The sequence below is a fragment of the Echiichthys vipera genome (assembly GCF_963691815.1).
Source record: "Echiichthys vipera genome assembly, chromosome: 1".
Lineage (NCBI taxonomy): Eukaryota > Metazoa > Chordata > Actinopteri > Perciformes > Trachinidae > Echiichthys > Echiichthys vipera.
This window is the reverse complement of record NC_139826.1, coordinates 19252780-19265693: the sequence shown is the minus strand read 5'-3', so window position 1 is coordinate 19265693 and position 12914 is coordinate 19252780. Positions and strand designations below refer to the sequence as shown.

Genomic DNA, 12914 nt, shown 5'->3' with positions numbered 1-12914 from the left:
GGAGGAAGAAAAGCATGAGAGTATGAGAAAGAATTGGACATTTTGACAGATTTACTCAGGAAATAGACAGTGGGATGGAAGAAATTAAAGAGTCAAAGAGAAGGGAAAGCTAGCTTAGCTATGTCATGCATGTATAGAGGGTTAGTTAGAGAGAGAAAGAGAGGGAGAGGGAGAGAGAAAGCATTTAGCCATGTCAAAGAAGGATTGTGTTGTGGCTGCTCATATCCATAAACATGAGAGAGTGCATCCTGGAGCGCTTTCTCCCTCTATCTCTTTTGGCCCGACTCTGTTTCCTCTTCTCCTCCTGACTCCGTCTCTTGTCCTCCTATTTTGTGAATCTCACTTTCTTTTCTCCTTTTAACTCGTTCGGCTCCAATGCAGAAAAAATAGAGTGTTTGAGTTTTTAGTGCAAACTGTTCTGGGCCTTTTATGTAGTGTGTGTGTGTGTGTGTTATTTAAGTTTCTTAACTTGTGATGTTCAGACCAGCGGGCATTACGGTGCATACAACTAGAGAGACTGTATCATCAGAGAGTATTGGACAACCTGAATGCACTACAAGAACAGTGGGGTAACACACATGCACACACACAGTAGACACGTATACTAGGGCTGTACGCTATGGTCTATCATATATCATGATATAATTTGAAGCATAGACGGTAACAGTGATATTATGGTATATTAATTTATCTTTAAATGTCTATATGAATGGTTCTGAATTACTGTACAATTACTGTGCTGAAGTACAAGTTTGACGGACTATTTTTTTCTAGTGTTTTCTTTTCATGCTACTTTATACTTCTAACCAACTACAATTCAGTGGGAATTATTCTACTTCACTACATGTATCTGATAACTTAACTTACTAGTTACTTTACCAATTAAGATGTTTGCTTCACACCGATATACACGTGTTGCAGAGTAAACACACAGGCTACACAGTGACAGTTATAAACAAATACTTCTCTGTCAACCTTTCGTATTTTTAAGAGTTAAAGAGAAAGAGATTTTAGAAAGAGACATTGTGTTGGTGATTCAACCTTAGATTTAATCAGACTGAACAATTGCAAGAACAAGAGCAGGTGCGGACGGAAGCGATGCGGAAGCACACGAAGAACGTAGCAGGAGCACGTGGAAGTGCGGGGAGCAAGTCTCCCAGCAAGTCAGATACAGGCGCGGGTTGCATGGAAATGAGAGAGAGGACAACAGTCGACATCGGCCATAAGGGCCAGGAATTGCTTCTTCACATAGGGCCAGTAAATATTCCCTCGCGGGCCGGATCTGTTTTTCTTTGCGTACGTCAGAGCTGCTCTGCCGGTTACACTGTAGAGCCAAAATCCATACCATAGCCAGATTCCTACCTCTCTATACAGCTTATACTAATCAACCCTAATGTTTACATATATTTATATATATACTGTATATATTATATTTGTACTATAAATTCATTATGATAAGAAATATATATTTATTAGGTTATGGGCGTTTCTTAAAATAGAGGCTATCGAAGTAGAAGTTGGTCATCAAGGAATCAGTGATATTCACATACAAAGAATAAAATACGACAATTCAGTGCATACAAGAATTGTTTCAGACTACACTTAAGAAACAAGTCTTAAATCTTATAAAAAAGCTGCAATTTTAATTGACACTTTATATATTACTAAATATGTACGGCTATATAAAATAAAGCCCCTCAACAGTATGACTGCAGCTTCTGTGTTTTGTCCATTGGATCTCAATACTGTAACATATATTTAATGTAGTTTAAGTGATCATATAATTCAAATTTCCTCAGGAAATATTCCCGGTCTATTCATAGACCCTAGATTGCGTTCATATTTGTATTGCTTAAAGGGGAGCTCAGCTCTTAGAGGCTTCCTCATAGTTGTAACAATGATAATGCTTTTAACTCCCTGCATCTGTGTCTCTGTTTCTCTTAGAGAGTCAGTGTAGAAGTCCTTCCTCCAACCTGGCAACCCAACATCTGGACACTCTTACAAACATCTGCCAGACGCACAGTCGGTCAGTCAGTCTGTATGCATTGTGTCTGTGTGGATATGGATAGTGATGTTCTCATCTCTATTTAAGAAATTATACAGGCATATAGTATACCCAAATTTCAGATTGGGTCTTATATATTCAGTATTGTAAGGTGTGGGATTAAATATTTCCAAGCCTAGTTGCAATATTCCAGACAATATTGATTTCACAACACAGTTATCAGTTGACTGCAAATTTGCATTTGGATATCTTCTATTCTGCTTCTGTAATAAAGAGTTTGTGCGTGTATGTATGCATGCATGCATGCATGTGTTTGGTTAGGAATGTGTGACGTGTGTCTGTTGTAGGATGTGCTCATGCAAGTAACAAATTAGTCAAGTGAAGCCCACCATGGCGTTTTTCAATTTTAAATAGTAGGTCCAAATTGTATTCTAGCTGCGAGGCACACACTCTCTTAAACCATACACACCTGAATTGAGTGTGTGTGTGTGTGTGTGTGTGTGTGGGGGGGGGGGGGGGGGGGGGGGCAGTGTGTTGAGCACTGCAGTGATAGTTTTAACATATGGCCTTTTGCTACTAATGCTGCTGCTGCACTTTCAGACATTTGAGCCATCACACTACTAGGGTTTCATTTCTCTTAACACACACACACACACACACACACACACACACACACACACACACACACACACACACACACACACACACACACACACACACACACACACACACACACACACACACACGTTGTAATAGCCAGGGAAATGTGTTTGGGCTAATATTAGATTGGGAGAGTGGAGAGGGGTCAACCATCTTTCACGTCATTTACCAAAACCAAGAACAGACCTTCAATATTTCTCCCATCTCACTGTCTCTTTCTCTCTTCTTTTCATAGACCAGGAGCTAGAGATGCTGTGGTAAGACATTCATCATATTGTGTGTGTCTGTGTGCATAACAGAGAGAATGTACATGCATACAATGAAGGCTGAATGAATGTGTATTTGCATTTCAAATGACTCACTGATGTCCTGTTAACATGTTGCATGTAAAATATCTAATAAGTATCCATGGTGTTAAGTTTAGTGTGCATGCACAACTGGGTTACATTTTAAATTATTTGTAACACAATGATAAACAATGCAGTTTAAGTACATGTACTACATACATTTATTTATTTTGTTCATCTTTGTGTGTGTTTATATGTAAAGTGTGCAACTCTGGACCTTTTGAGGCCTGCATTTGAAGAAGGTGCACTGCCTTCATGTACCTCAGGTGAGTGAGTGCGTGCAATATCCTAACTCAAGAGTCCAATTACAACCAACAAAAGAATTAGTTTTCCTGATTCAGTTGAAAGTTTCAGAAACAACAATGAACTTTCATGCTCATCACATGAAATGCTTTGTAAAGCTGTTTATTATAATATCGATATGCGTTTAGTTAGTAGTAGTAAAATAAAAAAGCGGCTGCAGAGTGGTGATGTGAAACCAGAAAGACATCAAGCTCTTATTTAAAACATGAGGATTTTAATCCTCTTACATTTTGTACCAGTTAAATGTTTTATTAATGAGACATGAGGGCAAAGTTTCATCTCATACTGTACTGTGTGAATGTGTGAAATGCATGCACTCAGTAGCTTTGGTTTGCTTATTATGATTAGTTTTACTTCCACAAGTGTGGCTTCTCGCTCTCGGTCTCGCTCTCTCTCTCACACACACACACCCAGGAATGTGATGGACTACAGGATTAGGATTTTGTGGTGAAATTAAGAAAACTTGTTCAGTGTTCACTGTTCACTTATGTTACTTCAACACAGAAAGGAAGAATACACATGTTCTGTCAACACAATAGCACTCAAACTGCTTTTACACACCTGCTTTTACACACTGATAATTGAAATTTCACTGTCGGGGTTTTTTAAGTGACATCCTTACTTATAGCTGGCTTCCACTGTGGACTGTCTGCTTTTTTTGTATTGTTTACTGTTTAAGTTCATTCATCTTAAACCGCTTGTCCCTGTCGGGGTCGCGGGGGGCTGCAGCTGATCCCAGCTGACATCGGGCGTGAGACGGGGTACACCCTGGACAGGACGCCAGTTTATCGCAGGACATAGATTATATTTTAAGAAAATCTAATGTAGTTAAATATAGTATCTGCTGCACATACAAGATTCAGGCAATTAATATATGGGAAATCTGATGCAAGCAGCTCCATTGCAATGCACACTGTGACTGTAAGGGAGCACTCACACTGTCCATCCGTACTGTGACCCAGCACGTTTCACGGCTGAAGTCTAGTTCGTTTGACCAGTGTGAGTGCAACCGCGGTACGTTTGCCGACCACGGCCCGTTTGGGAGAGGTGGGCTTTTGTAAAGCACGTTTGCACATGTACGAGCACGAGTGTGCGCACGTGTACGAGCATGCGCACAAGCACGGGGCCTACAGCGGTTCTGACGTCAATTTATGTGCGCCTATTCGGACATAGAAAAAAGAAGGACGGACCATGCCCAGACATTTAAATCAATGGCGGTGAAAGGTTCACATTGGTGTGATGCGGAGGTGGAGTGTTTACTGCAGATTTGGTCGGATGAAAATATTCAAATACAGTCGGACGAGACGCACAAAAACTCTGAGGTCTATGGAAAGATTTGTAAACAAAGCGACTCATCGCGATGAAGTCAATCAATGCGTGTGACGTGTTACGCCGTGATGACGTATAGGCAACAAGAAGCACTTCTGCCGAGGTCCAGGCAGTGTGAGTACAAACAGGCCTGGCCTGCAGGGGGAGAGGGAGGGGGGGGACAATTACCCTAAAGCATGGGGCACGGTACGGATGGACAGTGTGAGTGTGCTGAAAATATATATTTTAATAAGTTTATGTCTATCCGTTGAACAACTTGGGTTTGAGCAGTTCTCCCTGCATATAGTAATGATTCTGGTGACATAAACTAGGAAAATAAGACCCATGTGGACTAAAGGCTTCACATTTAGCTCCACCATTAGCTGTTTTTATCCTCCAACTTTCTCTATATAATGCTTAAAACCTTTTTCTGTTTTTTTTCTCCCTGTGTTCTTACTGTCTCTTTCTGCCCCATCCACCCCCCAAACATCACGCTCCTCGACTCTGGGACTCTTTTTCATCCAGCCCATACAGTTGATGAAGAGATGGAGCAGAGATCCGAAGACTCCTCCAGTTCTCAGAGCAGCCATCCAGTCGTACACTTCATGTGTTTGACTGATGGGCTCAATTCCCCTGAGATCTCAGAAAAAGGCAGGGGAGACCCAGAAAGGGAAGTAAAGGGGAGGGACTGTTTCCATGGAGATCAGCTGTCTGACAGGCGGGGCAGCGACGGAGAGGGAGGAGAGGCAGAAGGAGGGGTAGGATACACCATTTCAGTCACAGGAAATGAACTGCGCCCCTCTCCAGCTGGAGAGATGGATCGGCCCAAGCCTGCAGAGCAGCAGGGAGGAGATTTAGGTCCCGCACAGGAAAAGAAGGCAAAAAGGGACGAAGAGGAGAGAGACGTGGAGGAGGCAGCTGAGACTGTGGAGATGGAAGAGGAGGGAGAGGAAGAAGAGGAGGAGGAGAGTCAGAAGGAAGGAGACTCTCCTCTATGTCAGACAGCTCTTCCCGTGGAGACTCTGATCAGTGGGGCAGAGGTGGAGGCACAACAGCTGCACCAGGAAGTCTTAGCTGAGGAGACTCAGGTACATATTAGAATTTGTAAATAAAATATATATTTGAAATATGTTAAAGTCTCTCTTTACATTAATTGTGAGTTCCTAGTATGTTTGTTCATGATGGCATTTTTCCACTTTACTTTCTGAAATAAAAATAAATAAGTTTGCATTGCCCCAGATTTCCGAAGTCATGATGGCAGTTGCAGCTCATGCTAACTACTCACTTCCTCTATTTATCTTAACAAGTTGTTGTTGTTTTTACTGCTAGAAATATAAAATGTACCACTTCCTCTACTGGATTACTATTTCCTGGGAACACCCTACCCATCACTTAACAGCTTTCACTAAACCGCCTAGGTTTTAAAAGCTTCACTCAGAATTGTGTTATAGCAGTCCGACAGAGAGTAAAGCAACAAAATGGATTGCTGTCTGCTTAACCCTGTATTGATATGCAAGTTATGACTGCATTTCATTGTCACTGCAGGAGAGCGCTAAAACCTGCCTGCACCAGGAGGCCTGCCTTCCCCAAGAGGCTAACATGAAGAAACAGGAGCAGGTTGAGGAGGGAAAGAAGGAGGAGGAGGACGAGGAGAAGGAGGAGTATGAGGAGTATGAGGAGTATGAGTATGAAGTACAACAAGCTGACATCATCAGAGAAGCTGCCTCACTGGACGACATGGCTAAACTCATCACTGTAGAGGAGGTGTGTACATCATCATGCTCTGTTGTGGATGAGTAAAGGAGAGTAACTTTGTCAGACTTATGAAATGTTTCACTAGAATTTTTACATTGACTTAATTTGTCGGATATTTATGTCCATTTTCTGATGCATTGACATTAATGCTGATGTGCATGTAGCGTTCAGATTGTACAAGTGTGCAATATACATATATCCTGGCATGATTTGATACATTTTGTCTTCCTCTCAGACCAAGAGTCTCAACTCTACACTCTAGTAGAAACACAAACACATTTAAAACTCAAAGTGGCAATTTGAAGACCATTTTAAGGTATCTGTCTTTATCCGCGGATCAAGGCCCTTATAATGGACATCATGGTGCCTTGTTGAGCAGCCCTAATGGTATTACGAAGCCATTATTGTAATTCCTCTGACTGTGGGTTTGTTTTGCAGATATGGAAGCCAATTTGACATTTGACTCTTCTATACAGAGATAATCATTGAGATAAATGTGGGGTATTGAAATGTCATGCAGTATCATGCACCTGCGATGTCAACATCTAGCAGGATAATTGTGTTATTATTCTGAAATAATTGTTTCAGAATATGTGTGCAGAGTGTTATATTTGCTAAAACTGTTACAATATCCTGACAAAACAATGAGATATGCAAAAAAGTGATGTTGCTCTACCTCCACCTTCTGCTTACTAATGTCATCTGCTGACCAAAAACCAATCAGAGCCGAATATACATAATAAATACACACATATATATATATATATGTATATATGTATATACTGTACATATGTATATATATGTATATATATACATATGTATATATGTATATACATATGTATATGTATATATACATATGTATATATGTATATACTGTACATATGTATATATATATATATATATATATATATATGTAATTATGTATCAAAATTCTGAATATTATCATATTCGGAGTAAAAGTTGAATATCAGTAAGTGTAAGTGAAGTCCCTGTCTTGTTGGTCTGTCACTCTTTGATTTAAACCGACTCATAAACTACAAGGTTTAGTCACCAATATGGACTAATCTGTAATCAGTTATTCAGTGGTTAACGTTCACATTTGTTATTCAGCTCACCACACCCTTTTAGACGAGTTGATTTTGGACAAAATCTGTTGAGAGTAAAAAAAGGAATCAACTCACAAGATCTTTGTCGGCTACATGATTTAATGCTAAGCAGTATAAGCTAAGTTTACAGAATCTGACAGGGACTCTGCCACCAGTTTACCACCACTTGGCCAAGTTAATTTGCAATTGTTATATTTATTTTGAACACTTTTGCATTGAGCCTGGGATGTCTAGTGTTCTAAAGTGCATATGTTCTCTAATTGGGAAACAATGCCTGGTACTATATGACTGTTAGCAAATGACTGTAAATCTGTTGGAGGGAGCTTTGATATTGAGTTTTGAGAAAATGATTGCTTTAAATCACTGATTCTGATCAGTCCTGATTGTGTTATGTGCTGACACCTGGTGGACATGGCTTGTGAGGTGCACCCTTTGTGAAACATATTTTTTTAACATACATAGTGTTGTCTGTGAATGAAGATAAGGGCTACAACGAAAGATTCATTTTCAATTAATCTGTCGCTTATTTTCTCAATTTCTAAGTTGTGTGATTCAGAAAATGGTGAAAAATATTGATCAGTGTTTCTCAAAGTCTAAAGTGACGTCTTCAAATGTCTTTTTTTGTCCATAACTCAAAGATATTCAGTTTACCGTCATAGAGGAGGAAATAATCCAGAAATATTCAGATTTAAGAAGCTTAAATCATTTGGAATTGGACATTTTTTCTTTAAAAGTGACTTAAATGATTTTCAGAATAGTAGGCGATTAATTAAGTAGTTGACAACTAATCGAGTAATCGTTGCAGCTCTAATGAAGATGAACAGATAAACTGTATTTTGGTGTAAATAGAAATTATGCCATGCTGATATACAGGTATGTGTCTGTGCTTCCTGACACCTCTGTGTTTTTGTTTGCTTGTCAGATGTCTCCTGCCTCTGGCCTGGTCTCCATATTGAAGAAGCGGCATGTTTATGAGGGCAACGTAAGTGTGTCATCCAGCTCAGAGACCCAAGCCGACAAAATCCCTGCCAAAAGACGCGTCCACTTCAAAGTCCCCGATGACGGCTATGAGCAAGGTTTGTTTCTTGCCTGCGGGTTAGAGATTTGTATTGAGATGTGTATTAAGAATAGGTAACAATGGCAAAAGTAGTAGATTAATTAATTTTTAATCTGCTGCTCTGTAACTTCCCTCGAACGATATATCCATCTGTCTCTTTCTCTGTAGATGTTGGCAGTGGAGACTCCTGCCTACTTCTCTTCCTGCTTTGTCTGGTTACCGTGGTGATCAGTGTGGGTGGCACCGCCCTGTACTGTGCTCTGGGTGATGCCCACTCCTCAGTCTGTCAGGACTTTTCCAGAAATGCAGACTTCTACATTGGCCAGATACAGCGCGGGGTAGCTCAGATCCAACATTGGTTCGCCCCCGGGTCGTAGCAGCAACCCAAAACTGTGGAGCCGCTGGCCTTACAGTGTAGCCTCCAACAGTCCCTGCTACCTCCTGGGACATTGTTTTTTTCCAAGGTGATTGTACTAGGCTGCTGCAGTCCCCGTTGCTATGTGGAGCAAGTGGCTATTATGCTGCCTAATTGGGTCAACTTTAATATCAGATAATGTTGAGAATTCGTAAGCCTGCTCTACTGCATTTTTAATGCTCTATGAACACCCACTGAGCCTAAACGTCACGGGTCAGAAGTCCTTTACAACAGAGGGAGAGGATTACTGGAGACTACATAACAGAAGAGGAAAAACTGACTTACACCCCTCTCAACCCTGTCTAGATCAAAGTGGTTATAAATCCTCAAATTAGGTTTAGAAATTTACAATGCGACTCAAGTGATCTATTGAACTATCTAAGAGCTGTCTCCGCACACAGGGTCACTGTCAGCTGGTGACACGTAAGTTTCTCCAGTCACTGGTCGATAGATCGACCAAGACTGGAGACAAACTTTCACTGACTTCTCCAATCCTCATCTCCTGCAGTTAAGAAAAAGAACAAAGTTATAACAGCTGCAACCCTGAGATGAAAAAACAAAACAAAAAAAAACACAAGTATGTATACTTGTGGGATTTTTTGTCCTGGGGGGCACAGAGATGCCCTCTACTCACACGCTGCACAAATGGGAAGTGGCCCAATGGGCATTTTACAAACTGCTGCAACTGTTAGTGTTGCTTTTATTGTTGACTTTTTTTAAAATCAGAAATGAAATTTTAAAATGAACATACCATTCTGTGGTTGACTACTTGGAATGAAAGCAAGTCTTAACCAACCTTTGAATGAATGTTTGGAGTTTAATGTTAAACCTTGTGTCACCCCGTGGGGCATTTATGTATTATTCACATTTGACACGAGTGTCCTTTTCTGTACAACGTTTTGCAGTGAGCTGACAGGGCTGCCACTGGAGACTAAACGTCCAGACTATCCCTTTATGGGTTTCAATGAGCTAGATTTAGCTTTTTGTAGCATATGCAACATGTACTGGAACACAGTGCACCTCTGTATATAATGTGAGAAGAATGTTTAACATGTTGCACAGACTGGTACGATTTTCTTTTAAAGATATTGCAATATTTGTATAGGAGCGGTTGGTCCTGGACTAAACGCAGGCTGTACATGATTTGATCCGAAACGGAAAAATATCCATATCCAGAAACTGTTTTGTTGCGAGTCTGGCTATATATGGAATATTTCTGTAAAAAAAAAGAGGAAAAAAATGTACAATTAGTGTAGGAAAATGAACTCTATCAGTACAGGCCTTGATGTCGATGGGATCATTTGAAGCTCTGTCTGCCTGAGTGTTTGCTGTTTTTAGGGTTTCTGGGCGTCGCCCCTCAGTGTATGATTGTCAGTGTTTTCTATTTGTTTTTTTCCCTTTAAATAATTCTTTGCAACTCAGAATGATTTTCGCTCCTTAAAGACTCATCTAGTTAACATTTGCCATTTCTGTTAAACATATGTCTAATGTGTTTACATCTGCGAAGTCCTGGATTGATGGAGAAAGATTACCTTTCTCTGGGTGGAGAACTGATTTTCCTCATGAAACAAAGGAAAAGACTGTTCTGGAAAAAAAGCTTCTTTATTCAGAATTCCTTTATTCTCACACCAGTGCTTGAACTCTTATTTATAATACTTTTAAGGCAAACATTATTTACTGCTTAATCTCGCTTTTTCATTTCAGCATATGCAATGTTTGGTCTCCTGTTAATCATCTTTCCTCTCATGTGGTGTGGTAGTGGAAGCCACGAAAACTGCCCGATGTCACAAAGGTCTTAATTGCCAGGATGTTAAAAAAAGACCTCCATCAAAGAGGAGAGAGTCAAGTGTCTTACTTATGCATTTATAACAGTTTAATGTCAACCTGAAGGCTGATTGAGATATGAGGTTTTCCTGGGACGTCATGAGTAGAAGATAGATTGTTGTTTTTATTTGCACATGTCGTCTGGCTGGTTCAGATGACCGTCACTCAGAAAATCTCTTATTTATCCTCTAGATGATTTTAATTATTTATAATAAGAGGGATGTCAAGTGTAGGTGGTAAAGAAAAAAGAAAAGATGTATCTTTTGCATCTGTTTTTTGTTTGTTTTCTTCTCTTGGTTATTACATCAGATCAGACTTTCATCTCTTATGTCACCATTGTACTTAAGGAAGCTTTGACAAGGAATTGAGTTTCTTATCTTATAACCTAACTTTTTTGAATGACACCGTCTGGGATTGTTTATTTCTTAAATTAACTTTCCCATATCAGTTCCTGAAGAGGATTTGAAACCGGTGAGCTTGTGCTATCATTATTATCTTCCTCAAACATTGCTAAAAGATTAATGTTTCTTCCATCTCTAAGAATTTGATATATTTTCATTTGTTTTACCCAGTTGGTTTTTAACAGAACATTCAGAAAAGCATGAATGAAATGTCATGGTTTTTGTGTATGAATCAGTAATGTGTACCACTGAACCTGAAGAAAAGGTGTTTTATAAATTGTTTGACGAACTCTTTCACTTTGTTCTGATTGTAATGAGGAGGTGAGGTTTTTATTTTTTGTTGTTAAAAAAACAACAACAACACTTCTTCCCTGTTATGTCTCCTGTTAAAGCCATTTTAAAAAGTTGTTTGTGAGCTTCCATTCTGTCTCTCCTGCAACAATACTGGAAGCTGTTCTTGTTTACACAGTTAGAAGGGAATGGTATTTAGAAACTGATGTAAGCTTCAGGCTCAGTTTGCAGACCCTGAACACGTACTGGTGCAAGAAGAGTTAAGCAGGCTGTCTGTCACTCGCACTGTGCATATGATTGTCTCAGTCACAGTAGCAATACATTTAGTTGGGATAACATAATTTAGCAGAACAGAGGCATGTCTTCCAATCAGTTGTAGCCCAGTGGATTTGATCACTCTTGTTTGTTTTCAAGTTTGATTTTTAGAGAAAAATCCGCTCTTATGTACAGTCAATTTACTCATCCAAAGCAACGTGTGGGCGACACAATGAATAAACTAAAGTTTTCAAGGTTTTCTATGGTCAAACTTTTATATCATGATTTAAAAAAAATTATGCAGTAATTTCCATGTATCACTCTTGCAGAATAAGTCTTCTCGAACACTACTCATGGTTAAATTGGCTGGAAAAGAAATCCACCTCATGAGTCTGAGTCATAATATAATACATTTAGAGTTGACGTTTATCAATGTGCGGCAAGGTGGGATGGTGGTTAACACTGTCGCTTCACAGCAAGAGAGTCCCTGGTTGTGTGGAGTTTGCATGTCCTCCCCGTGTCTGCATGGGTTTTCTCCGCGTCCTGGAGATAACTTTGGATTGTGAATGGACAGCAGCACACAACAAGATCACACCAGAATAACATGAACACCTGAATTTTCAGTTGGCTAAAAGAGCTAACAGCTTCTCATGGTCGACCATGACAAATGTTCGAGTTTTGGTTGGAAAAATCCAGTATGTGAAAGACAATCACATAGCTTGTCTAGGTCACGTACATAGACACCACTTAAATCGCAGCTCAGCACTTTAAGGATTAGATTGAATATGGAGAACGGGCAGAACACCGCCATCTAGTGTCTCAAGATTGTAGAAGCAACAGCAATAAATAAGTCCAGCAGTCCAGTTGCCAGGTTTGTTACCAGTGTGTCAAGCGATTGGCCTGCGCCATGACAAGTCATGAGTCATACATTTTACAACAGTATTTAACGTAAGTCTTCAACTGGAAGTCTTTCTTTGAGTGGTGTGTAATCGATTAGCTAGCCCTCAACTCAAAATGATTCCTTGTATCTGTAGCAACAACAGAAAACCATGGCAACCTGCAATACCAGCCGCTATTGGCTGGTACAATTTAAACGTAAAAAAAATTAATTCAGACAAAAAATGTTTTAATGGAAAAGCAATACTTTTCTTTTGTACCCCTCAAAACGCTCCGTGGGTGTATTATTT

At 39.8% G+C, this 12914-nt stretch overlaps 1 protein-coding gene across 1 annotated transcript in view; it reads left to right on the top strand.

Annotated features, from left to right (window-relative positions):
- The window catches only part of cnsta (consortin, connexin sorting protein a), a 24694-nt gene extending 12782 nt beyond the window's left edge, over positions 1-11912 (top strand). The window contains exons 6-13 of the mRNA XM_083940389.1: positions 483-569; positions 1945-2026; positions 2901-2922; positions 3215-3278; positions 5149-5711; positions 6169-6387; positions 8407-8560; positions 8710-11912. Of these exons, the coding sequence (XP_083796515.1) occupies positions 483-569; positions 1945-2026; positions 2901-2922; positions 3215-3278; positions 5149-5711; positions 6169-6387; positions 8407-8560; positions 8710-8918 (1400 nt within the window). The 3' untranslated portion in view covers positions 8919-11912. The remainder of the gene's footprint in view (positions 1-482; positions 570-1944; positions 2027-2900; positions 2923-3214; positions 3279-5148; positions 5712-6168; positions 6388-8406; positions 8561-8709) is intronic.
- Positions 11913-12914: the final 1002 nt, after the last annotated feature.